The 27,953-nt window shown below is 44.4% G+C and overlaps 1 protein-coding gene across 5 annotated transcripts in view; it reads right to left on the bottom strand.

Annotated features, from left to right (window-relative positions):
• The window catches only part of PTPN14 (protein tyrosine phosphatase non-receptor type 14), a 171,772-nt gene that overhangs the window by 18,917 nt on the left and 124,902 nt on the right, over nucleotides 1-27,953 (bottom strand). For all 5 annotated transcript variants that reach the window (XM_036860037.1, XM_036860030.1, XM_036860056.1 and 2 more), the window contains 10 exons: nucleotides 27,629-27,716; nucleotides 23,593-23,681; nucleotides 20,543-20,630; nucleotides 19,600-19,682; nucleotides 17,279-17,336; nucleotides 13,519-13,597; nucleotides 10,064-11,541; nucleotides 5,460-5,603; nucleotides 4,082-4,300; nucleotides 786-914 (listed from right to left, as the gene is read on the bottom strand). In XM_036860037.1, the coding sequence (XP_036715932.1) occupies nucleotides 786-914; nucleotides 4,082-4,300; nucleotides 5,460-5,603; nucleotides 10,064-11,541; nucleotides 13,519-13,597; nucleotides 17,279-17,336; nucleotides 19,600-19,682; nucleotides 20,543-20,630; nucleotides 23,593-23,681; nucleotides 27,629-27,716 (2,455 nt within the window). The remainder of the gene's footprint in view (nucleotides 1-785; nucleotides 915-4,081; nucleotides 4,301-5,459; nucleotides 5,604-10,063; nucleotides 11,542-13,518; nucleotides 13,598-17,278; nucleotides 17,337-19,599; nucleotides 19,683-20,542; nucleotides 20,631-23,592; nucleotides 23,682-27,628; nucleotides 27,717-27,953) is intronic.

Raw genomic sequence — 27,953 nt, 5'->3', positions numbered from 1 at the left:
CATATGGTAAAAAACAAACAAACAAACAAAAAACTCTTTTTCCTTAAATGACTTCAAAACATAAGTTGAAATTTAATGAAAGGAACAAAAGGAAGTGGTTAAAATAAAATTTTAAAAAAATCGAGACTATGACAAGAGAAGAAACCCAAAATATCTTCCCCCAAAGACAGCAAGCTCCAAGCGAACTGCTAGACGGAATGGGGGTATATGCCAGTTTTTGGAACACCACGTAGACTTCTCTAGTTACAAGGGAAAAACTATGTTTGACTTGGCAAAGGAAGAAAAAGATTTTTTTTTTCTCTCCCCAAAGAAAGAGGCCTCCACAGGAACAACAGCTCTGGTCTCTTTTCAGCTGATAAGCGGGAGAGCATGTGAGCTGGCCACGCCCGGGCTTGGGAATATATGCCGATTTACCCAGAGCAGCCCCAAAGTTCTCAAACTCCAGTGGAAAGATCATTGCTTTGTTTGGCACACACAAGTGAGCTGGCTGAACTGAAGTTTGGTTCTTTTTTGTTTGTTTGTTTGTTTAATTTTAGTTCATGGTGATCCAAGGAAAAGAGTTAAGAGCTGGATAAAAACGGGACATAACAATAAATTATCTTTGGAAAACAAAACAAACCTATATGGAAGTAAGGAGAGAAAAGAGATGCACGTCAGAGAGAAAAGGATTTGCAGAGAAATGGTGCTGCCGGAAGGAGGATGAGGCAGCAAAGTCATCGACACAAAGCCCGTCTTCTGCCCCCACCCCCGCCGGGACAGATGGCCGTAGGGCCATTCCCCCTTACCTCCTCTGCGGTGACCATGGCGATCACATTCGCTCCCTGCTCCCACACCATCTGCCAGAAGTCATGGCATGTGTGTGGCAGAGGCCCCTGAGTGGCGATGTAGTGCCATTCTGCCCCACCAACCACCACCTGGAAACCAAGGCAAGCATTAGTGAATAAACCCCAAATCCAGGACAGAATTACATGCTGACCACGGGTCCTTTTGTAGCCACCTGAAAACCCTGAATAATATTTTTAGGCCAAATGTGTTAGTGCTATCATCAAAAGCCCTGACACCACGGATGGCTGGTGACACATGCTCACATGAAAATACTTTTTGCCACTCAAGCTTATTAAAATATACCTCATCAATTTTGGTCTACAACCCACAGTAATTATGCACAAACCAGTGCATATTAAAAACATATATATACATATATATACCCACATATACAATATTACATGAATATATGTATATAACCTAACGACTTGTTACAGAAATAATAGTTATGTTTCCAATGTGCAATGTACTGATAACTGCCATTCTTTTCTCCTTTTTCTAGTCTATTCCATTAAAAAACAAAAGAAAACAAAACAAAAAAACCCCAAACTGCTCCCGACTACTAAACTGATTTCATATACCACTACCATATTGTGGTCCACAGTCTGAGAAACAGTACTCCATGGTATCCTTTTAAATAATAGAAAAGTCTACCATGGAATAACACGCCTTTGGGAGCAATGTCTTTCTACCACTGCCCTGGTATGAAGTGTGTCCTAAACCTCTGTTGTACCCGCTACTCTTTACCACATACAGTAGAAGTATCATGAATGTACTTAAGCCAACAGCACATGATATTTCATCATCACCTTCCCCTCGTACAATACCACAGCATCCAACTGAACTTCGGAGTCATGAGATGATTTTGGATAATAAAATCATTACCCCACACAGCTCAGGGTGATCTTGGGAGGATAATTCTGCAGCTGTAAATATTAGGAGCAGAGACGCATCAATAAAAAGTCATGCCTCAAGTGTGGAAGCTCATGGTATCAGGGTGAAATGGTGGCCTTTGGAGGGATTCTTTCTGGGTTTGCCTCCATTCCTGTGCCTTGATACTGCCAAGTCAGGCTCCCTTACACGTTCACCAGTGGGGATCTCAAGATGGTGCTAGGGGCAATGCAGTGATCACTTTTTGAAACTTTTTCTCTCATTTATTTTATGAAGCTATATACTAACTTGATTCAAACAAAAACAATGTCAGTTACTGTCTCGTTACACAAGGCATGTTTAGGTCAAAGCTGGCAAGCAAAATCCATTTTCCGAGTACTGGTGGGAGATAACACTCATACATTTGCTGGCTGGCTGGCTGGGAGTTTGGCTTATCTGTGGAATTGTGATTTTAAACATTAGCCTCTCTGGCACCCAACATATAGGAGCCATAAATACTTCCAGAGTATGCTGCTGCCTGGGGCCTTTCAGCATATTCCCAAGTATTGACAGGAGGGTATTAAAAACTGCATTAAAAACACAACCACCAAAGCTACTGAGGTAGATTTCACAGATGTGATTCCACGTCTGGAGCAAATAAATCTCTGTTCTGTGTTAACGGCTGCTTGGAACCCAGGGAGAAAACATTGGCAAGACATACAACTCTATTCCAAAAACACAAGGACAAGTTCTTGCAAGCTCTCTGGGTCTATTAAACACACCCATGTCTAACCCGGATCCACAAGATGAAATGTGGGCCTCAGAGAATATGGAGGAAGGGGTGGAAGAGATGTTACCACCACCCACTGGTCACAGCGCATGCAGACTGACAGCTTTTTCCAGAGAGCAGATGGAAAATGGGGGAGGCGATCTGGCCAAAAGAAGAACATAGTAATATTACAGCTGTGGAAGCTTTTCTCAGACAGTCTAGCAAGATGCAGCTGTGTGATCTGCATCTTTGCATGCATTATTTTGGTCATTGTTTTCCTTATCTAAACTAAGCCCGTGAAATTCACCACCGTCAGTTTCCTTCGGAGTTTCCTGGGGCTCAGTTTTTACTGTTTCATTGTTTTGAGAGTTCTCGCTCTGAAAACTAAGAGTAGATTACACAATATGATCCATGAGAGTTACGCCATCCTATTTCTTTGGACAGGACTTTCTGACACTTCAAAAATATACGTGCTTATCTATGCTCGGTGAACAAAAACACTACACCCAACCATGGTACACTTCCCATATTCTGTATCAAAACCGTTAGAACTGATACATGGGCCAGACATCTGGCTGTATTTTAAAGGCTCAAAGGAGCCTACCTATAATTTGGCTACAGTTGAAAAGTCCAATGAAGAAAGGAAATAATGCCAGATACAGGTTTTCTAGGGTTATTGATCACAGCAGACTACGAATCTGAACCTTGTATTGTTGAAAAGCATCCTGTAACAACTGTAACAATTATACTAATACAATTCACATTAGTACACAGATAATTCCCCTACTTCAGAGGTCAGAGCAAATGGTGACATTCTAAACAAATATGTTCTGTCATTAGGAGCCCTGAGGAAGGTAAGCTATTTAGGAAACACTTCACTGCATGCACACGTGTATCCATAACTCTAAATTCTAACTGAAGTAAAGCTAAGCTGACCAATTTTAAAGTCTATGAAATACTGAGATATGAAGATCTGGAGTACTTGAAATAGTAACAAAAATTTAATGACCCAAATGCATTGAATAATGTGGCACATTTTGCAAGATTCATTATCAACCACACCGTTACGGCTTATGTTTAAATTAGCCCACTCTTCTAAATATCATGCAAATTTGGGACTTCAGCTCTGGGACTTCAGCTCTAAAATGCCTAACCAGTAGTATTACAAGGGAGAAACAGTAAGTTTCTGTTGTCTTGAACATCATAACTCCAGTGACAGAAATATAATGCCTGTGATTTCCAAATTCTCCATCACCTGCAAATGACAAACTGAAAGGGCTAATCCTCAGCTTTACCTGTGAGTTTTCGGGAGAGTTACAACGCACAGAGAGAAGAAAAAGTTAAATCCTCTGTAATGAGCAAGCTTCAGAAATAGCTGACCTGAGGTTTTTTTTCCCTGAGGCCGCTGGGCTTCCTTCTCTCTGTGCAGTGATAGGCATGGCCTTCCAGTTGACTAAGAAAAGCACAGGAGTTCAAAAACACTCCCTTGCGGTTTGGGGACAAGCCAAGATGCACAGTGGCAGCCCGTATGTTTTCTCCTCCCTGCCCTTTTGCCATTAACCCAGCAATCTTCAACCAGCCTTCCCAACACGCCCCTCTCCACCCCCCACTTCTTACCTTGATGTGGGAGGCGTTGATGTAGCCTGTGTTATTTTCTTTGGTCGGTATGAGCTCTACGCGGTTCTCCTCATACGGGACAACCTCGCGGATACGGCTGCGCTCAGCATTCTCTGGCAGAGCCGCTGTGCTGAAAACGCCATTTGCCTTTTTCTTTGGAATCTGCTCATATTCTGTGAACACCATTCCCTCTTCGAGCTTCTTCTTCAGGGTTCTGAACTGCAACAGAAATTGATCTCCAGCTCTCTGAATTATCTTAACCAAACACTCCAACCAAACCACCAGATTTCTTAAAATATGTACAGTGACGGTGTTAATAAGTAGTTTCAAGATGGACAAACTAATGTTTGATTATTTGGTCTCATTACTGACCATACTGCTAGTGTCTCTTTTCCAATAACCAATTTCCTTCTCACTCATACCTTAAACAGAACAAATCTGCCAGACCAGGCAAGAGCTGAAATTCAAAATTAGTATTTTTGTTATTATCACCTCTGTTTAAAGTTCTAGTGATAAGGAGATTCTTAATCTTAATTACCCAAATGTCCTTCCCTCCACTTACACAGCTGTTCTTAGCTAAATTTTAAGATGATACTGGTCCACAGTCCTCTAGTTGTGAGGATTAGACGCTCCATCTTTTATTTTTCCCACGGTCAAGCTACTAATAACAAAATATGGTATTAATTAGATTAAATGATCCCTCTAAAGACCCTTCTGGCTCTAAGAGCATGCTAATACTTCATACATGCTGGCAAAAACCTAAAACCCTAATCTTATTGTAATGCACTCTATTACATTTACATGACCTGTTTCTTAACCTGACGGCAATTTCAGGAACTAAAAGAACATGCTTCTTCACCTCTGAAACACTACCACGCAACTTCTGGTTACTTTTCAAAACCAAAGTTCCCACAATGCATTACCCTAACAATTATAAATCAGCCATATGTTATAGCCAAACAAGGGGCCAGCGTATTAAAGGATTCTATAAATGCGTGGGTAAAAGAATCACTCCCTAATAAAGGGTATTTGTTCACAAAAATCACAGAAATTGAGAGCTACAGCAACTGCTTAACGTCTTCATTTTGCAAAAAAAATAAAGACACAGGCCCAGAGAAATTGAATGACTTGACCAAGGCCACACAGCTAGGTAGGAGCTGGTGTCTTTAGGGGTCGTCATGGCACCAACCTGACAAAGAAACATGAGATGTTGAAAAGGATCAATTTAATACAGCACAGACCAGGTCTTGCTAAGCTTCAAATTGAAGAATGAATTCGTCAAACACGCCTTCATGCTGGCATGTCTGGGCGAGGAGAGAGCGTTGGAATCCTAAGACCACAGAGAATGAGTCACATGTTTGACAAGCCCAGCGCTTACCCTCTCGTCCATGGGAACTCGGGTGGCATCAACGCGACTTTCTTCCCGCCCCGAGCCCCGAGCAACCGAGAGTCCGTTCAAGGCTGCCAACATCAGTGGCCTCTTCTGTGCCTCCAGGCCTGCCATCTTCTGCTTCTCTAGATTCTTGCGGCAAGAAAAGGCATGTTCTCATTGTTTGTAATACCAGGAGAATGCTGGAATGTGTTTTAATCTCTCCAAATCTGTAACTCCCCAGCCAAGGAATGCAGACAATCACCATTAGCAGGGCAAATTCAAGCACAGTCTTCCCATTATTCCCACTGTGCCAGAGGAACCTGGCTCCTCCAGGCCTCCTGAGCTTTTATTTAAAATAGAGGAATGAACGAACAAACAAACAAACAAGAGCAAAGACTCCATACAAATACACCCTGCCACGGGGCTCACAAGAAAACAGCGTACACGAGACACTTTAGGAAGATAAGGGCTGAAGGAAGACAGGACAAGGAAAAGAGACACAGAGATTCATGAATAATCAAACTTAATCACAATGATGGACCTTTTATACAGATTAAACAGTAAAAACCTTATAAAAACTGTTGGTTGCATTCTTAAGAGGTTGGATACATGCATAAATAGACAAAAACCTTCCCAAGTTTCCATTCAGAGGGGCTAAGACTGAGGGTGTTACTCCTGTATTGACTCTCTCTGGTCCCCGGGATATCATCCCCAGAATGAGAGCTGCTGTGGTTTAGCAAAGTCACTAATACCACAGCCTGGGGCCACCGGAGATGACCTACCCAGCAGCACCCTTCATGCTTCATCCGGAAGACCCACAGGAATGGACACCATGGCTCCCAGCGACCATGGTGAAGAACCACTGGATGTGACTAAGCCATGGGAGAATATGGATCTAGGGGCCGAGCAGAGCACTTAGGGGAAGGTTTGGTTGTTAACACCTGGCCCTTGTTTGTGGCTTTTCAACTCCTCTCTATCCTCAGCTGCACAGACACTCTGAAACTGGATCAGTCAGGGCTCCTGTTACTTGGTCTATGGCTGTGCTTCCTCACGCCCTCTAAACTGATTGAGGTACCAACAAACCTCCATTTACTCATTTCAGGCAAGACAATGGGAGCATTTTCCACCAAATAATTTTGTCTTAGAAGACAAAAGAACAGAGAGACTTCATAAAGCATAGAAACAGACGAGTTTTACAGAGTTTATGATTTTGATCCACACGAAAGTGAAACCAATTTGCAGGTTCCTTTGGTTGCCACAGATGAAGGAGTCACCTTATTCCTGTTTTCTTTTTTCAAACCTTTAGGTATTTTTTTTCTTAGTCTGTCATTTAGAAATTTACTCCCCAGAGAAGTATCTTGATGGAGCCACAGTACAGATTATTCTAATTGTGGGTATAGGGGATGGCATTACACCCCTACATGCATCCCCTCAATGCCACCTACAGTCAGAATGGAGCCTTGGGAACTATACTCAATATCCTGGGATAAACCATAATGGAAAAGAATATGAAAAAGAATATATATGTATATAAATATATCCGAGTCACTTTGCTGTACAGCAGAAATTAAGCACAACATTGTAAAGCAACTATACTTCAATAAAGTTAAAAAAAAAAGAATGGAGCCCTGGCCTTTATGAGTGATTCTGTCAATAACATGCTTGGTCCAGTGACAGGGCTGACCCATGAGACAAACCAAAGGAGCATCTCAGAGGAAGGTTAACTGTGAGAAAGTGAGAAAGGTCCCAAAGGTATAATATTCTTAAGAATGGCCCTGGTTTCTCAACCCCAGACAGATTTTGAAATTTTTGGATTTAAATGTGGTGGTGGTGGTGGTGGTGGTGGTGGTGGTGGTGGTGGTGGTGGTGGTGGTGGTGGTGGTGGTGGTGGTGGTGGTGGTGTGTGTGTGTGTGTGTGTGTGTGTGTGTGTGTGTGTGTGTGTGTGTGTGTGTGGAGGTGTTAGTTTACTTGCTTATTAGTTTGTTTTTGTGACTCTTCCCCCCATTATCTCTTTTAGTTGAGCAAAGTTTTAAGAGAGCAGAATTTTTTTTTGTAAATGGTCCTAAGGTCCTCCCGACAGCCCTTCTGCTTCCTTCCCACCTGCACCATAAGGTAACCCCAACTGGGCCCAAAGCCAAAAGAAACCTATTTGTCTTTCTTGGGAAAGGATTACTACTTACCTAATGAAAACTGAAACCCCAGTGATAACCTGTTTCTCTTAGCTCCTCCTCACTTATCCTATCAGCTTATTACCAGAGATCAAAAATAATTAATTCAAAGATCTGATTTGGCCTTTTCTATTCCCAGTACCTGATTTTGGGTTAGGTGACTACAGACAGTGAAATGCCTTCCAGGCAGCAGGAGGAGCCAGGAGAAGCTATCAAGACAACAGACCTGAACTATCCATCAAATGGACCCGCAGCTCCAGAATTGGAGGGAGGGAGTTGCCTGCAGGGCAAATTCTCACCATAGCTGTCTCCCTCCAGCTCCTATTTGGTTACATTTTCTCATTTTCTTATCCTAGGGAGGCCCTGACAGCCTTCTCTTCTTAGCTATGCCTAACAAGCCAGGCAAAAGCTACCCATGGTGGGGGGCAGGGAATAGACAGCCATCTGAGATGCGGGGAGGTCATTGGGGTGAGTTTCTTCATAAAGACAATAGAGACCCACCCCAAGCATCAGTGCCAGTGGCGTGGTCACCATCTTGCCTGGCTCACTGAAGACCCTCCAAGTCCTACTCTGAGGTTGGGACACCAGCCAAGGGCGGCAGCCCTTGAGATCACAAGTGTGTAGGATTTGGGAAAAAATCAGGGAAGGGGCTTCCCTGGCGGTCCAGTGGTTAAGACTCCGTGCTTCCAATGCATGGGACCAGGATCTTAGCGGCTGGTCGAGGAACTAAGATCCCACATGCTACGAGGCATAGCCAAGAAATAAACATTTTTTAAAATTAAAAAAAGAGAAAGAAGAAGAAGGTACACATTAAAAAAAAAAAAAATCAGGGAAAATGACATAGGGCTGGGGTAATGATGTTCCTGAACTAGTTAAGGGGTAAAATTGGCTATTCGCTCTTACCCAATGGATGGGATGGGAGGACACGTGGAAACAGTGGAAAAGGCCCTTGCTCCTTTGTGATAACGCCTGAAGCACTATGTAGGGAACCAGTGCCATGAATTTGGCTACAGGCTTTTGTTTAATACAGGTAACAAGAGAAGAGAATGAATACGACCTAAGTGAGGCTAGGGGACCATGCAGGCAGCAGCTGAACACTTAGACTGATGGGTTCTTGATACCGAGTTGTGTTAAAGGGGAGTGAGGCCAAGAAGTGCTGAAAATCCCTTTCTACCAGTGATTACTTTTCCCAAACTCAGAAAGCTCTCCCCCCAGGCACCCAGCCCCGCATCTCATTCCAGCATCTCATTCCATCCCCCGGAAAAAGCTCCCCCACAAGGCACCTAGCCTCACATCTCAGCCCAGCGGTCTTATTTCCCACAGGCACAGCACAACTTTCACAATTTCCCTCTAGGTGGAAAAAGTTACGCCGGTACCAAATTCTTAGCAATACTCCACGGATGGCCAAAACCGTGAGGCTAAGAATGTTCTTAAGGTTTGTCTAAAGTAGGAATGTTGCTATGAACTAGACTCCTAAACCGAGGGACTTGGCTTCCTTAAAACTTTGGCTCTTTACTCTTCTTTACAGGTTGATTCCCTCTGGAGAACTGGGAGACTTATAAATGAAGAAAGTCTAATGAACTCCATCAAAGCCCATTTTAAGTTACAACTGCTCTGGAGTTCCTAAAATAAGCCCTGGCTACCTTACAGTTCAGCTGTGGTACATGCAGAGGAGAAGTCAATCTAGGTTTGAATGGTTATAATGAGAGGATTTTTTAATTTTTTAACGGAGTGAATACTTCCAGGACAAGTGTGGTGTGTGTATAAATATGCATGTGTGAATTCTCGATAGAATAAGAATGTCTAATGGAAGCTCAACGGTAACCTTCTGGGTTCATTGTAATTTTCTTGGATTTGTGTTAAACATCTCTCGAAAGAAGATTTGAAAATAAAGCTGGATACATCATGGACAATATTGATGAACGATCCTGACATCTAGATCTACACAGAAAGCTGTGCTCTGAAGGGATGTTGCTCTTTTAATATCTAATTGGGGGTGGGGGGGGGGAAAGGCTTTCCCCTGGAAAAACCAAAGTACCAGGAGATGGAGGAAGGTGAGCTCCTGGCAGCTCATGCAATGGGAAGTCTGACCCTGAATAAACAGCAAATGCTGGCCCAGACACCAATCTCAACACCACCAACCTGTAAGATCCTGACTCTATCACAGCACTTTGCACCAAGCACACCTATGAGAAGCCATGAATGAGAATGGAAGGTTTATGTGAAAAACAAAGTTTTGTGAAATGAAACACTACCTGTTCATATGCCAAGTGAGTTTTAAATCCCTACCACATTCCCTGAATAAGCCTTGCGCTTTCTTCAGTGCCCAGAGGATGTATGTCTAAATCATGGAAAAGGAGCAGAGGGGGCTGCGGGCGAGGGTGGAAATCAGCCCGTTTAACTGTCCCTCGAAAGATGCCCTGGGAGAGGAAGCCACTTACCCGGATCATCATCTCTCTTTCTATAATGCTGTCCTCCAGGGAGAACATTTCAGACACGGGTCTCTCCTTCACAGGCTCTTTCTTGACCCGCTCCTTCACACTTGTCAGGTCGGGCTCTGAGATGGATGGACCAAGAGAGGACCCGTTGATGGCCGTCTGGTCAGCCCGGGAGACACTGATGGCCTTGGCTGGCCCCTGCCTCAGGACCCTGGCCCTGGCGATGGCGGGAGGAAGGCACACCTGGTCTTGCCCCAGCGCCCCGTTGCTCACACTCTTCCTGGGTCCGGGGTACTCGGGCGGGGGCTTGTTTGGAATCCGGGCTAAGGCGGCCTGTAGCTGGGCGCTGTACTCCATCTCCTCCCGGAGCGCGGGGATCTGGGGCACCGGTTCTGGAGCTTCCTCCTCCTCCTCCTCGCTCTCGCTGCTGTGGATCAGCATCGTGGCATCTGAGAAAGTCTTCTTGTGGTGATACTCGGGAAGCTGGGGCACCTCGTGGCTCCCCGGCACCTCCTCGGGCGGCCCCGGCTCTCGCAGGGTGTTGCGGCGGGCCATGGGGATGTTGAGCGACTTCAAGGTCATGGCTTCCATGCCCCGCACCATGCTGCTCATCACCTCCAGGCTGTGGCGCTTGTGCACCGCGCCGTGGTGCTTGGTGGCCGTGAGGGGCTCGCTCACCTCCTGGAGAGACTGATGCACCACCGGGGAGCTGTCCTCCTGGAAGGTCTTCACGGACAGCTGCACTTTGCGAGTCACCAAGTCGGGGCTACTGCCGCTGACGTACTTGTGGCGGTGGCTGGCGAGGTCCGGGGTGCTGGTGGCGGGGCGGGGCCGTGGGTAGGGGGGTGGTGGCCGGAAGAGATAGTTTTTCAGCATGTGGGCCGTGTTGTAGTTATAGGTGCCCTGCAGCTGCATGTTGGCCAACTCCGGGGTGCTCACCGTGTGTGAGATGGCGCTTGCCCCGGGCTTGCTTGGCACCGTGGTATTCTTTGGGTTGATCTGGTCCGATGGACTGACCAGTTTGTTACCGTAGCCCCCCTGGGGCCCATAAGGGACAGTGTAGGGGTGCCTCTCCCGCATCTCGGGCTGGCTGTACACCAGATCCTCTGGCTGGTTGTAGGCGTGGGTGTTGATGATATTGAGGTTTCGCAGGGACTGGCTCTGGCTGTCCGTGTGCACGACCCCCCTCTTCATCTGCCGCATGACCGTCTCATAATCGGGGGTCGGCCGGTAGGATGGCACGATGATGGCGCTGTGCCGGTGGCTCGGGATGTAGTCAGCCCGCATGATGTCACTCCCAGGGATGCTGAGGTTGGAGGACACGGGAGAAGCCTGGATGAAGCTTTGGGAGCAACTGAGGGAGTTGACGCTGTGAATGCTACACACACTGCCATTGGTGACGGTGCCGTTTATATAACTTAAGTCCAGGCTGTTGTGCGAGTTGCAATACAAGGCTTCTTCATTCCCATGGAAGATGCTGTCTGCAAGGAGTCACACAGAGACACATGAACGTCCACACCGCCCTGCTTCAATCAAGTTCATCCTCACACTTACAGAAGTCGTAAAAAGGGAAATCCCACGGTCTCCACCCGCATATTCCATGGAAATACTGGTAATTTCTTGGGCAAGATGCCAACATATGGAAGGAACATTTTAAAGCACACTAAAGAGGAAAAGTGAATCTAAACCAAGAAAGCTATGCACATACGGAAGCGTTATCACCTGGGTTAAGTTCTCGATTTGGCCATGAGCTTTTAAATCAGGCACCGACAATGGCCCTAACATTGGGAGACCCGTCCTCTTGTTCAGGGCTCAGCGACAGAACTGGATGTTTGGGCCAGGAAGTCAAGAACTTTAATAGGGCAATAGATTTGAAGTTATTGGGTACTGGGAGCTGACCTTCCTGACTGCAATGGGAAAACTCCCTGTATCCGAGGGACTGTTGAGCGTCCGTCAAGGCACAAGGCAAATAACACAGTCAGGGTGTCAGCATGCGTGGCTCCTTCATTCTGATCAGCAGCCAACGGAGGGCAAAATAAGAATCAGGAGGTTTTTCTAGCCACTGTCTAAAACCCTCCTCTAGAGTTGGTTTCATCACTGAGGTCAGGTTCACATTAAAATTCATAATACTTTAAAGAGGTACCTAAAGAGATAAAAAGCAGATTTCTAAAGTAAGGCCCGTTCTGGGTGTCCAGTGTTCCTTTAACACACACATACACAGACACCCCTAGGCAGGCAACCTCTTGCCAACACACTTTTCTGTGGGCAAAGTATATTCATTTTTTACACTATAGATTCAAGCATGAGCAGAGTAGAAGAAAGCAAAGGCAGAAAAGATTAAAAAACAGAAAAGGTGACTGAAAACACTTGGCTGCCTGAAGAGGAGGGGTGGGAACATAGACCAGATGAGATTGATATAGGCAAGAAAAACTAGGAGAACATGTTGCCTTTATCCACCTTAATGGGGTTTGGTGCCCTCCCATAGAAGCAGGGTAACTTTGCTAGTCTGCTTATAAAAAGTAGTGTTTTATTAAATTACATCATCTTGATTATCTTAGTCTCCATGCTCACATTTAGACAGTGCAGAAAGATTCAAAACAGCTAGCAAATGATAACCCAGAAACAAATTATCCATTTACCATACTGTCAACATCCAATGTTTAATCCCATTCCTTTTTTGAGATACAGTTAGTGTAATGATTACAGAGCCTGGCTCAAGAGTCAAGACACCAATTTTCGTATCCAAGCTCCCCAGTACCCTTTCTGTACCCCAGTTTCTGTATCTGTCAAATGGAAATAATAACAGTACGTATCTCCTAGGTTTATTTTGAGGATTAAATGAGACAATACAGTGCAAGTGCTCTGAACAAGTGCTTAAGGAGAGGAATTGCTCTATAAATGCTCATTCTCAGAATAATTATTATTGGAATGGGTTTTTTTTACACACTTTGCATGGGAGTGTTTAGGGAGAAAAAGAGGAATAAAAGAGTTAAACAAGTGCACTGAGAAAGGGGCCAGTGGGAGAGATGGGAAAGGAGAGTTACAATGAGGGGCTGAGATTTTGTGTGTATTTCTTTCAATTATTCTGGATGCCTGTGTTCTCTGTCACCTTGAAAACCTGCTTGACTGTTACAAGCTCTCTGACACTGACAAGGAGGGTGAAGAGTATTCTATGGGGCTTAGCTGTCACTCTCCTCTCTACCCCACTTACAAGAAGGAGGAGGAGAAAGGAACTTGCTCACTGCCTTCCCCCAAGTCCCTCTGCAGTCAATTCTGGGGAAATTTTCCTCTCAGGGGTAAATGATATTCTATGCCTTTCACAAATCCAAGCTGTTGCCTGCTGCCATTCAGACAAAGTTAAAATGAAAGTATCACGGTCACCCAAAAAAAAAAGTCTCAGTACCGATCACCAGTTCTCAACTTTGCGTCTTAAGAAGGGACAGCGGCAAGCCAGTTACCTTGAGAAGTGTGTGTTTCCGAGTAGTGTTCGCCACACTGGACATGCATGGGAGGCAAGATGTACGGTTGTTGCCGGGGCTGAAACAGAGAACACAGCGCAGGTGGGAGGCCTTGGCACAAACGGCCGTAACACTCACGAGCACCAGCGCGAGCACACGATGGTCCCCATCGCTCACCCCGCCTGCAGGGAGGCACGCTGCAGACGCTCTGCCCTCCACACTCAACCCAACCCTTCCCTAAGCGTCTGCACCCCCATCTCATCACCAAGCTTAGGACTGGAGAAACAAGAAGGGGGGAATGGGGAGGCTGGTTCAAGGTGAGAAAGAGGCTGTAATCAGCATGAAGGCACCTATTTAGAACGCATTTTCTAACACACCTGCAAAGCTCCCAATGCCTTTTTTTTTTTTTTAAAGGGAAGGCCACAGTGCATGAAAAGTGCTTAGTTAATTAATTAATTTATTTATTTATTTTTGGCTGTGTTGGGTCTTTGTTTCTGTGCGAGGGCTTTCTCTAGTTGCGGCGAGCGGGGGCCACTCTTCATCGTGGTGCGCGGGCCTCTCACTGTCACGGCCTCTCTTGTTGCGGAGCACAGGCTCCAGATGCACAGGCTCAGTAGTTGTGGCTCACGGGCGCAGTTGCTCCGCGGCATGTGGGATCTTCCCAGACCAGGGCTCAAACCCGTGTCCCCTGCATTGGCAGGCAGATTCTCAACCACTGCGCCACCAGGGAAGCCCTCCCAATGCTTTTTTTAAAGGAATAACTCACAAGATGTATTTTATTATGTTCCACCTAAAACATAATGAGAGTAAGGGGGACGCCTGTTTCCTTCTATTCAAAATTGGGTCCCTCCTGAAGCCACAAGTTCGTACCCATCAGCATAGTTGTACCTATGGCCCTAGTTCACAGTGCCACATCAGCCTCAAATAGGGACACGGGAGTGTTAAGATGGGCCCACTTGCAAATTTATATAAAATCTGAAATGTGATCCCTAACAATCAGCGTGCAGTTCCCAGGACCACTTACTGACCCTCCCATTGCAGAGGATCCAGTTCAACCATCTAGCCCTTCAGTGAGGACTCTTCGCCATAAGACTCTTAAAGATGGACATTTAGACTCAACCTGAATAACTACGTGCTGCAGAGGAGGGTACAACTTTTAGAGAAAACACCAAAATGCTTAGAGAGCTTCACTCACTGGGGAGCCGAGAAAGGAAATATGATTAATGGCTAATACGGTCTAGAGCAAGTCATTTAACCCCAGTAGGTCTCAGCTTCCTGTCACTCAAATCAGTCTCCTCCCTCCAACATTATCCATTTTATTCACGTATTAGGGTTCCAGGTAAAAATGTGTTTGAAGGAAGAGTTTTGATACTAAAAAATAAAGTTTAAGCTTGTAAACCACCAACAGGATGATCTCTTATATTTCTATTTGATTATTTTAAAATTAATCTTATAGATATTAGTTTAAATGTTACTGCTTTGGGACAGAAGCTGAGATCAAGTCAAAAAAAAAAAAAACCCGCAAAGCCAGCAGGGGTCACACTTTCTCAGTATTCCTCAACAGAAGAAGAACACTACGCAGAGTCCAAGGCTGGGCAAATAACTCATCTACTATTTCCTTTGCTACAAATAATGTTTAAGCATCAAAAGGGCAAATAAAGAAGGTAATGAAGACGAGAAATCCAAAAATTAAAGAGAATCAGGGTAGAAGAAATAAAGAATTGAAATTAATCTAAGAAAGTAGTTCAGAGTATCAGCTCTTCTAAATATTCCCAAATCTCTCTTGGCTGGTTTTTGAGTAGCAATTTAAAAATATTTTTCCTCTTTTTGGTAATACCTAATTCAACTCAATTTTTCCATGATTGGACAGCCAGTTTTTAGGTTTCAAAAAACAAGACAGAACAAAACAAAACAGTAGGGAGGGATTCATACAAGGGAACAGAAATCCACAGCAAGGCAAAGTTGGCTCACCTCTGCCTTCTCTTGCTCTTATTTAAAAAAAAAAAAGAAAAATCCTATAAGTAGGTGACTGTTTATGAACTGGCATAAGTGTGTAAGCAATACAAGTGAGAAATAGTAATAGCTAACCCTCCAAATACCATTTCAGGATTATTTATTCTGTCTCTTTATATATTCCAATATACTATTCTGTTTCTCTCCAGATCTGCCAACACAAAAACAAATTAGATGCCACAATACAGGAGCCAGAAGGGCAAGAGAAAAACAACAATCAGGAGCCCTTGTTATCAGCCAGGAAGCCCAAAGGAAACAATGTTCTCTGGTTTTACTCTCACTCATCCCAAGGAACTCTTGCTGAAATGGTTTAATCCTAAGGGGCAGAGGAAAGGGAGAAGCCAGGAATCTGGCTTCCTGTAGATTATCTTCACCCAAACAAAACAGGAAAGCCTCTGTATCTTCTCTAGATAATTAGGATGAGATCAAATCACAAGATAGCCCTAAAACACTTTGCTTCCCCTGGTGTTTCATGGACACAAGTGAACATTTATCTCACTAGTAAAGACATGTGGACCCTAAGGAAGGGAAAAGGAAAATAACATCAACAAAGGAGAAGAATAAGGAAACCAGTGCTGTGAACAAATCTATTGGTACTTCAGGGGAGAAGCCCAAAGCAGCCCTCTACATCTCCAAGGCAAAGACCTCTTGTGACATGTTGCGCATTAACACAGAGATTAATAATACTCACATGGGTTCGCAGGAATTATCAATATTATGTGATATGATGACCAAATTCTAGAATTCTAAGAGTTCATGTCAATGCATTTTCCAGAAGAAAAAAAAAAAAATTCCTCAAACAGTTCCTTTTAAAAGACAAGTTAAAGATGTGCTATAGGATATATATCGTGTATAAAGAAAAATTCAATTTTATTCTCCCATCAACTCAAAGGAACTGTTCAACTTACAAACATTTAAAGGTCACATGTTTATTTTGATTTTGTGTAAAATAAATCATAATCTAAAATAAAAGAATTATGACGTAAAACAAGTAGACATTTCAAAGGAAACTAACTCTCCCACGTCTTGCTATGATATTATCCTTAAGTAATTCTCAAAATAAAACACAGTCTAAGACAGAACACATGCATTGAAATGAGTTGTGTTTCCTTATTCACATGATTAGTAGAGCAGTTTTTAAAGAAAGGCTAATGGTAGGTAGAAAAGTGGATCAACTCAAATTCTGTTGGCCTTAAAATTAGGAAATTAATTAATTTTAATTTTCTTCCCCACTGAATACTCTACCTAAGACCATCAACTAGACTCCTTCAATTTTTGCTCATTTAAAGTAGACATTTTCTGACTAGTTTATTAAACTCTGTCTATGGCAGTGAATATAAAAGAATTTGTGGAGATTATAACTGAAGACACGTTTATATGCAAAAATCAGAAATAGTGGATAAAGATACATAGATAAAGATAGATAAAGCAAGTGGAAAAAAACACACAGTAGGTTGCGTGCTCAAGGAACATGGTCTCATCGGCCCAGACTAAAATTCCTGGGGGTGAACCCTGAGTCACACTTAGAAAAGTGACGGACATGGGCGGGCACAAGAGGGACAAAATGGGTGTGCATCACACCTGCATAGCAGACTGATGCCCTTCTGTGTTCTCACCGTATCTCTCCTGGTCAGGAGGTCATGACCTAGTCATGATGCCCTAGTCATCCCTCTCCTCAAGTTAACAAAAAAAGGATACTCATACCCCGACAGTCAGAGGACTTGGTAACTGAAGATTTCATACATACCAGGGAGGACCGGCTCCAGGTGGGCTGGCGTCTGATAGGGGGTGGAGAATTTGATTGTCTACATGAAAAGTTGATAAAAATGAGGATGGTTATTATTATTTACCATGTACAAGAAGGCCAGATAGACAAGAGAGGGTGAAGAGGGGAAAGGAGAAAAGATGAGTTAAGAATTACAGCAAAACATAAACATTTTCTATTTCTGGGTGCTGAAGCTAAGAACAATTTCGATTTCTTTTTTGTTCTTTTTTTATTTTCAAAATGTTTGGAACATATGATACTTTTATAATATGTTTTACAAAGTAATATTAGAAGAACGAGGCTTACTTCTAAAGACAAATTATAAGGGAAGTAAAAATGAACAACAGTCTTTTAGAGGTTAGAGAGTGGAGACCTCTGGAGAAGAATGCTGTTCAGATGATGCTGATTTCATAAAACTCCAGAGGGCTATGCCAAGCCTTCATGCAGCCCATGCCGAGGCTCTGAAACTATCAATATATACAGAATTTACTGTCTATGTGGGGTAGGGGGTATGCTTTTTAGAGAGTCCCAGTTTTCATCAGATAAGAGGTTAGGAACCTCCCATACATGGTTATGAAGGAGAAAGGAATGATTATTACAGAAATAGAAAGGAAAACAGAATTTCCTTAATTTTCAGTCTAATATGTGATGGTCACTCATGTAAGAAGAAAAGGCCACCAAAGAAATACAAATACTCAGAACATTTTATGTTAAAGCCACTTGCTAAGAAATGATCAAACCAGAAGACTACAGTGAAGACAACACTTCTCAAAATAGTTTTGTTTTTAAATTCACCCTACAGAAGTCAACTATAGAATTCTTGTTAATGTCAAAGACACCCCAACAAATCAAAGGCAACAGCAGAGATCTGCAAAGATGTGACCTATAGGGAATCTGTTCAAAAGAATGGTGTGTGTGTCTATGCGCGCATGCGCGTGTATGCACGTGTGTACCCATAACAGATATGGTGGCTTAAATTGCTGCTCTCTAATTAGTGCTCTTCTGATTTACATTTGCAAACTTTGCTGGCAGACCTAATTCTATATAGTCATCTCTTGGTATCCAAGGAGGATTGGTTCCAGGACCCACCTCGGATACCAAAATCCATGTATGCTCAAGTGCTTTATATCATCTGGCATAACATTTGCATATAACCCATGCACATCCTCCCACATACTTCAAATCATCTCTAGATTACTTATAATACCTAACACAATGTAGAGAGCTGCCGGTTCATAGTGAATTCAAGTTTTGCTTTTTTGGAACTTTCTGGAATTTTTTTTAATATATTTTGATCCATGGTTGGTTGAATTCGTGGATATGAAACCCACAGATACAGAGGGCCGACTGTACTATCAAATATACTTTCAGACTCTGACAGTGACCAATGGCAACGACTGGTTTGAAAGAGCCTCCATCACGTAGAGAAAAAAGTCTGCCAGGACCTGATGCTCCAGTTCTAAAGCAGCACCTTCTTAAGCAGGAACTGCTCTAGGACAGCATTTTCACACTCTTGCATGCGTCCACTGGGGACGTGGGAAAGCAGTTCTTCTCCTGCATTTACATCCCAAAGTTCTTTGAAACACAATTAAGCACCTTGGGCTCCCCAACTGCTGATGTACTCTGCTGAGGAACGTCTTTTGAAGGCAACCAAAGGAAAGGCTATGATAGTGTAAGCCCGGCACGCTATATCCAAGGTCAGGTCACAGTTAAGTTCCCTCATCAGACTCCCTTTATCATCTTTACTTCCAAATTAAATTGAAAAACACACACATGGATTTGTGACATCTATTAGCGTCTTCCAAGTCTTCCTCTAATTACCCTGGCCTCTCATTTACAGGCGGGTGACATGACCCAGAGGCACATGCAGCGTTAGCCAACTGTGTGAGCAACACAGGGCTGAGGATGACAGCAGCTTCTTCTCTTTCAAGTTGGCTCGTCACTCTGCTACCTGCTTCTGAACACACTCTACATCTGACGCGAAGGGCTGCCCCGGAAAACTGGGAACCGCTCGGTTCCTCCAAACTCACGGCAGAGGTTGGAAAGGCACTGATGTCGGCCAATCCGTTCGGGAAGTCAAGCATTCACAGTCAATTTGCAAATCATTTTCTCCCTAGGCATAGAGACTACACAAGACAGTCTTCATCATTAAAGCCCTTTCCCTCCCACCCGGCTTTAACTTGCCCCTTTAGCTTCTACAAGGAATGAGGAAAAAGAGTCAGTATAAAAAGCGATCTACACCATCCCTAAAGCACAAGAATTTAAGCTGATCCAGGGAGAGGGTGGACGAAATGTTTACTTACTCAGTGCAGATTTTGTTTTGTTTGTAAAACTTGTGCCGTGTAGCAAACAATCGAGATATATACTTGGCATTTTCGATATCATCCTTGGAGAAGAAGAAACAGGGGAAAAATAAACATCTGTTTGATCGTATCGGGCTGGCCAAAAAGTTCGTTCGGGTTTGGCCATACAAACCCGAAGGAACTTGTTGGCCAACCCAAATATATGCATTTCACTAGGATTCCCCTGAGCGGGGACACGTCCCTTCCTCCCTTCACGTCAAGCACAAAATAACCCCCTGAGTCAGAAACCAGTGTGCTGAAATTCAGTGGCGGTCATGTCTATGAAGCCCACCCAAGGATGGCAGACAATACTGTCCGCTAAAGAATCCTTGATGCCCAACACACTGGGGTTAACACTGATGATCTGGCATGTCTTTACATAATGCTAAACCAAGTGCTTTAAAAATCAGTAAATGAATCAAGGCAGAGCGTGGCACGAACGCCAAGCATCATTAAATGGGAGGCAGGGAGGTGCAGGGAGTGCCTTGGCTCTCAAATAGGCACTCAACAGAAAGGCAATCACCCAGTTTGCTTCAGATCAGGCTTGGACTATGATGGCAAAGAAAATCCAAACCAGCCAGTAAAAGAAACTACCATGCAATATAATCAGGGGTGACTAGTCAAGGGCATGCCAGACAATGTGATCCACCGCAAATAAGGCTGGTGGAGGAACCCAAACCCTAGAGTCAAAACTCAGCTTGAAACCCTAGCATTGTGAGCATGAAGTCCCCACCACCTTCCAGAAATGAGCGATGACAGCACTGGGCAAGTATTGGAAAGTTATGGGTTCAACAGAATATTTATTCTCTCATGACGTGGAGAGCGAGGAAAAGATATTACAAGTTGAGAAGACAAACAGCAAGCTGCCTGTGGGACCCTGCCTTCATCTGTCCGTTTTGCTTACCGTGTGAAAGAGGGCAGTCTCCTCTTTGCTGATGAGCTCCACCAGGATAGTTGACTTGTTGTGAGTGATATTTCCCATGTCATTCCACCTGCACAGAAGAAAGCCAACGGCATTTGCCCAAAGATGTTCTAGGCATTTATGACAGCATAGGAGTGTCATCTGTTACTACTGAGTCTCATTTTACAAATTATGATTTAACCATATTTTTAAAAGCTAAACGTCCCTCCTCTCAAAGCAGAAAAGGAGATAAAATGCAACACGCATCTATTTAAATAGCTAAAAATCCTATGTAAACGACGTCTAGATATTGCTGTTAATAAAGTACATTTTCCTTTACGACCTAGGAGGAAAATATGCCAGAGACTTCCACTGCCTAGGTTTTCACACTTCCAAATGGACAGAGCATTTCCCGTGATCCCCGTTTTCAATGCTGGAGGGGGATGTCATTTAAAAGTCATGTGTGGAATTCCCTGGCTGTCCAGTGGTTGGGACTCCGCGGTTTCACTGCCGAGGGCCTGGGTTCAATCCCTGGTCGGGGAACTAAGATGCCACAAGCTACACAGCGCGGGCAAAAAAAAAAAAAAAAAAAATCACGTGTTTCCAGGAATCTAGGCTGAAGAATACACAGAGGTTCTGTGTTGCGATGTACACTACAGATTTGCTTATGCCACTTGGAAAAAATGCCTAGGGAGTGTTTAATGTGCCTACGTTTTTGTGATCTAAACACACACACACATTTCCTTCCCTTTCCTCATGGAGATCTTATCTAAAATGAGATACACAGAAAGAACCACCAGACAAGGGAAGGTAAGCTCCTGCTTCCCATTCTACTTGGAGCCAGTTTCTAATCATCTCTTACACTACCTACCCTTCACTCTGTTCCCCGACCTATAATTCCCTGCCCACCGCCTTTTCCCACCATCCTGCTTTTGCTCATTACACTTCTACCTCTGCCTGCATGATTCCTTTAAGACTCAGAAGAAGTCACCTTCTCCAGGAAGCCTTTCCTCATCCCCAAGCACCCACATGCCAGGAAAGAGCCTAGTGTTGTCCTCTATCAGTCACCACATTGTATCACAATTGTTCATGTCTGTGACCAGATCCCTAACTAAACCAAACTCGATCATAGGCCCTCATGCCCCGGGCAGAGATTCTGCTTTCTTCATCTCTGTATTCCAAGCACCAAGTACACCTGGCACACAGCATTCAATAGATGTTTGCTGAAATAATGAAAAGTAATGATGGTGTCTCGCATCTGTATAGAGTACAGTTCTTTTATCAACTCTCTTAGGTAGACAAGGCGGCTATTTACGTTCCACTTTGGAGATGAGGCAATTCAGGCCAAAGGGGATGACTTAGCCTCACTCACTCTCCTCATCAGGGACGGATGAGTTCTATACCTTCCAGGTTTTCCTCCGATCAGCTTTCCATTACACCAGTCCCACCTGTTTTTACGTACATCTACAGGTGTCTGCTGACTTACAATTCCATTAGATCACATCTATGTGGACTCACAGCTATGTGCTCCTTAGTGAAGGTCTCAAGAGATAAGAGATATGTGGTCTCCTCTAGCTCCATTCCCTCAAATCCACTGCCAGAATTCTGGGTCCACTCCTCACTCCACCATATGACTTCACCTTAGTGGCACAATTAACATGACACTGTAGTAGAAGTAAATTCCCATCTTGGAAGGGTTTCAAGGCAAGGGCTAAAGGAAGCAGTTCCTAAGGAAACTGAACAAAACCTGTGAGGCGCTTATGATCAGCAAACTTTCAAATTGCTATTTTCTATTTCATCTAGATAGCCAGAATCCAAGATGTGTCTGCTTCTCTTCTCCAGATTCAAGCACTGATTTAGCTACAGAGAACTGTGTGGGACAAAATGGCTGGATAGCTTTACATGGGCATAAAAGCGTATAGTTACAACTCTGCACGTATTTATATATTTTATTTAATTTGTTGTAGGTATATGAGTTGACTGAATACGTCCAAGAGTCAAAAAGTTTCTTCTGTAGCTCCAAAGAGCTCTCTCCCCACTCCTGTTTCAATAATGTCTCTATTCAAAGAGCAAGAGAAAATAAATGGACAAAAATAATGGCAGGGTGGGGACCTAGGAAAATAAAAGCCAAATAGGAAGCTTTTAGTGGGAAAACTTTCTCAAAATGACCTGCAGTTAAGTGCTGATCCAGAGAATACACGGCTGACCAAGAATTCACTTCCAGAAAGTGGACCGTGCTTTGCCTCTAAGATCTGTCTTTGATCATCTGCCCTGGATGCGCAGCTCTGCCTATCAGATGCACACACAGGAAAGCTGCCTTTCCGGTAAATAACAGGCCATACTGCCCTCATAAGTGAAAGCAAGCATGCAGTTTTTCGGCTTGTTGATACTACGAAGGGATCTGTGGGCACCCATACAAAGCAAGCTCATTGACATGTAATGCAGGGGACACCCTGCCACTTCCCTATGCTGTTTCTACTCACGTTAAATGGAAAAGAAGGTTGAAGGGTCAAAATAATAAAAAGTACCCAAGTCCTTTCAGTTATGCTAACAAATTGATTGCTTTTTCAAAACACACTTTCACAAATAGACCTCTTTCGTTAACAGAAAAATTAGTTTGCACTTTTCTAGCACATGTGGTTAGGTAGAGGGTGCAGGGCAATGGAAAGAAGCCAGTGTGGATTTAATGACTGGTCATGGGTAATCCAGGCAAAGGTAATCCCATGGGGGCCTGACTCATGGAAGAGCCCATCTCCAACCAGACTCATAGAGTTTTGTTCCACTCTTTGGCTCAGTGGAGGTTCAACTACGCATTTCTTGGGGTCAGGTGGAAAGAAAGAACATCCCCCATCCCCAAACAAACCCCCGGGGAAAGTGAGATGAATTTCTCCATAACCAGTGAAATCCTGCAGAGGGGGCGGATCTTATCAGAGTTGAGAAAAGCTCAGCTCTGATCCTTGGTCTGCCCCGTAACTCATCTGTATAACTTTCATACTCCATGGGGTTTGCTAGAGCGCCTCGAGGGGAAAAAGGAGAAAGACAAATCAGACTACCTGTATATTACTGCTTGTCTTCCAATTCTGTTTCTCACGAAAATCCCCATAAAGAAAATGCCCAGGTGCACACAGTTTCCATGATTGTCCTGCATAAGATCAACAAAAGATCGTTGTGATGAAACAGATCCCCAGCGGTCTGGCAACCTACCCATGGGGACCACACCCCGTTTCTTGCCCATACGTGGAATGAATTATAGAACGGAATGGGGGCAGAAAAGCCACTAGGTCCGAAGGGACGCATCCCAATGCACATCCTAATAGACTACACAGATACCTTTTTTTCTTTTATCTCAGTTTGTCACAATACATTTCCTGTTTAAGAAAGAATTTTAGGATTTTCTCAGATTTGTTGGCAGTTAAGATTTTCTCTTTCATGAATATCTATTAATATCTTTTCTAACCCTAGTTTTCGGTTTTTTAAATCAAAATTATACATGCACATAGTTTGATTATATCTGCATACTGCATATGTGCAATTATTTACGCACACAGTTTGAAGAACTGAATCCTCTTCAGATCTTATTTAAAAGCAGCCTTGGACCCACCATTTCCTCTCCCTTAAAGGCATCCACTTCCACCACTTAAAAGCCCTAGAGTGTGTCTATTTGCATCCACCATGCTTGGCCTTCCAATTTAGAAGCTCATGTTCCTCAGTTCTGGGATATTTTCTCAAATTACTACCTTCTGTTTCCCCTTTTCACTCCTTTTAGAACTCCCACTGTTTAGATGTTGCACATCTGGGCTGGCCCTCCAATTTTATCTCCTGCCTTCCACATTCCATTACTTTGGGTTTTTTGGGGTGAGATTTCTCTTAATCTTCTAACCTATCTATTAAGTTTTCCATTTCTGATATCATATTTTAAATCTCTGAGAGTTCTTTTTTATTTGCCGAACGTTCCCTTTTAAGAGCACTCTATTGCTTCAAGGAGGTAACATATTTGTATTTTTTATCCTTGAGACTCATAGGATGGTATTTTGGGCAGGAGGCCCTTCACCCTGCAGACTCTCTGCCTCTTTCACACTGCTTCATTCTCACTGGGTTGACGTCTGTTGTTCCTATTAGGGCATCGTGGGGGGTGGTGATGTTCGGCTGTCTATTCACGTTCCAGGGTGGGATTCTAAATGCTGGTTGGGACCTTTGTGAGCACAGGAAGGGCACGGGGACGACAGGCTTCACTGTCGGGCAACCTGCTGGGCCCTGTCTGGAGGAACCCAGAGGGCTTCGGTCTGGTCTCTTGGTCCAGTCAGGTGCCTCCAGCCTCCCGCCTGGAACAGTGTAACCCGGCGGCCAGTGTTCTTGAGAGCAGAGTGGGAGCAAGGCTCAGCGTCCAGTGAGTAAACTGTCACCCAGCCTCCTGCTTTCTCTCGGGGGACATCCTCTTTGTGGAGTAAGTGGAGGGCCACGCCCAACCAGACCTAAGATGGAAAAGATAAACCCCTACCTCCCTCAGAATACTTGATCCCACTTAAGACACAAAGATGACAGTGTCCCTTCTCAGGGACCTCTTCTCAACCCACCTCCCAAAGCTTCCATTCAAGTAGGCGTCTTCTAACAGAGAGAGAGAAAGGGAAAGACAGCTGCTGATGGCAAAAGCCGAGACAGAAAGAACTGGGGAGGAAAAAAGGGCCTCGGGGACTTCCCTGGTGGCGCAGTGGTTAAGAATCCACCTGCCAATGCAGCGGACATGGGTTCCAGCCCTGGTCTGGGAAGATCCCACATGCCGCGGAGCAACTAAGCCCGTGCGCCTCAACTGCTGAGCCTACGCTCTAGAGCCCATGAGCCACAACTACTGAGACTGCGCTCTAGAACCCGTGAGCCACAACTACTGAGACCGCGCTCTAGAACCCGTGCTCCGCAACAAGAGAAGCCACCGCACATCACAACTAGAGAAAAGCCCACGCATAGCAACGAGGACCCAACGCAGCAAAATAAATACATAAACAAACAAACAAACAAATAAATAAAATTTTTAAAAAGAGGGCCTCGGTAATTATGAGACGTTCAAAGGTAAGCTGTATTACAGAAAAATCTGTGAGGGAAAAGAAGATAGGTGAAGTAGAGACGGGAAGAAACAGGAAAATTCTGCAGAAAGACTTTTCTGGGCACGTTGCCAGTAGGTGGGTGCAGAGGTCTGGTGGGAGTGGATGGGGACGTGGGAGGGGCAGGCCACCAGGGTGAGACAACGGAAAAAACACATAACGGATACCCGTTAGAACAACTTAGCCAAGGACTGAGGCTCCAGACTCTGTATGACCCATTCCAGAAGCTCCGTCCCTCCGCGCCCACATGCTCCGACAATACAGGAGGATGGAGGTGGCGGCCACCCCTGTGTTTGTGGAGGGGGAAGGGCAGACCTGTCAGGAAATGGAAGGGAATCCCCCGCCCTGAACCTTGAAAATTTTTAAGAAACCACTCATGGAAAAACCCACACTAAACATAAACGTTCTTCCCTGGGACATATCCATAACACACTTTTTAAACCTTCTGTGGTCAAGAAGGACCTGTACTAACCCAAAGGGACCCCATCCCCATGTGCAGGTTACCCCTGCACACTTCCCTGGTGGCTCTTTCACTTAGAGCTGACCCCCTCACTGCCCACACGGCTACTGCGGCCCCACCCATCGCCCTTGGGTCGCCAGGACTCATGTGGTCTGTAGGTGGTCACCTGAGTCATGAACAGATATGTGGCGGAGGAAGAAAAAAAAGCAGCAGCCCAGCTGAGTTACACCCACTGGCAGTGAGTCAGCCGTGCCTATCTGCCCACTCGGACTAAGCTCTGGTATCTCCCTTGTACTTTTCCCACTGAAGGACAGACTAGAAAACACATCAGAACCAAGCACGGTGGATTTCAACACTGTCTCCACTGCCTCTATTTCCCACAGTTCAGAATTACTAAAGACAACACAAGCAAATGACCACCATGACAAAACCTCCAACTTCCAGGGCCTGAGAAGTCAGTTTTCTAGAAGTGGAGAAAAGTTTACTGTGATTTTCCAAAATGGCATGACTATATATGGGTGGGTGAAATGGAAGTGGGATGCAGATGGTTTCATAAGGTATTATTGCAAGGAAAATGGATTACAACCCTATGAAGGGCAGCCATTAGAGAAGCAAAAGAAAATTAAACAAATCTAAAAAAGAGCCATTTAGCCTTTTTTGGAAGCTGCGGCCACCCTGCTCGCTTCTACTTGATACACATGGGCAGTTCTCATTAAGGCAAATTGCAAGCGTGCAACAGAGGGGGAACAGAACACTTATACAACAGCCAGCGGAGCCAGTCTGGAGTGAAATGTTTATGCTGAAGCTGCAGGCATCTCCCAAATTGCCGAGATGTGCCAGTTGCTTTAGGTTTCTGATAAAACTCCATCTTTTGCAAAGTGGGTCAGCAGAGAGAGGAAAATGAGTTTGGATGATGGGCTCAGCTCTGTAAATGACCTTGCACCATGACCCCCCAACCACACCCACTTCAGGAGGTGGATTTGTTGCAAAGGATGGGATGTGCTGTAACCACTTCCTAGGCATAGTTTCCAGACAACACCAAAGGGGCTGGGAACCCACAACAGAGGCTCTGTAGAGCTGGAGAAATAAAGTATGACTGCATACAGGAAATGTTTCATTCTTCCTCACAAACAATTATCACCGCATCAGCCCAAAGAAGAGAAAAGAAAAGAAGCACGGGCAAGAAAACTGCTGGGGAGGGTCTGTATTAAGGCACGCATGATGTTTGCTCCTTGTCCCATTGGAAGGCTGGATGTGGCCTCGATAAATTCTTGGCACCAAATGGGCTGGTGTTTGGTACTCACTCAGAAGGTTGTCTTACAAATGAGATATTCTGCTGAAGACCATGGAAAGCTTCAAACCCTCTCCGTTACGAAAAAGGGTTTGCTTTACCTAAAGTAAATTGGACTTGCCAGCTAATGCCACGTAGCAGTAAGAAAGCCAAGCCTTCTGGCTCTCTGCTCTCAGTCAACACTGGTTTTCCAAATGCCTGTGCTGTTCTGAGACGGCTGAAGCAAGGAGAGGGTATGCTACCTTCACAGGGAAGATTTCCTGTCCAAAGCCATCCAAACGTTCCACCTCATTGATGTACATAAGCTCAGCTTCTGCTGGCAGGATGCCACTAAAATCAAAAGAGCATCAAAGGAGGAAATGGTTAAGAGCAATAAAGTCAGTGGAAGATCCTACCCTCCTGGTGGCAAATTCCAGAACTGTGGTTTTAGTTCTGGGAAAAGCCATTGTCACCCAACCAACTGTGCAGGCATGGTGCATTACTAAGTAATGCATTAATATATTCCTCAGTAGCCTTTTACTCAACAGGGAATAATAAGAGGAAGGTAAAGTATATAATTAAGAGCCA

This window comes from Balaenoptera musculus, chromosome 1, assembly GCF_009873245.2.
Source record: "Balaenoptera musculus isolate JJ_BM4_2016_0621 chromosome 1, mBalMus1.pri.v3, whole genome shotgun sequence".
Lineage (NCBI taxonomy): Eukaryota > Metazoa > Chordata > Mammalia > Artiodactyla > Balaenopteridae > Balaenoptera > Balaenoptera musculus.
The sequence above is the reverse complement of the archived record's forward strand: the minus strand, read 5'-3'. Positions and strand labels throughout refer to the sequence as shown.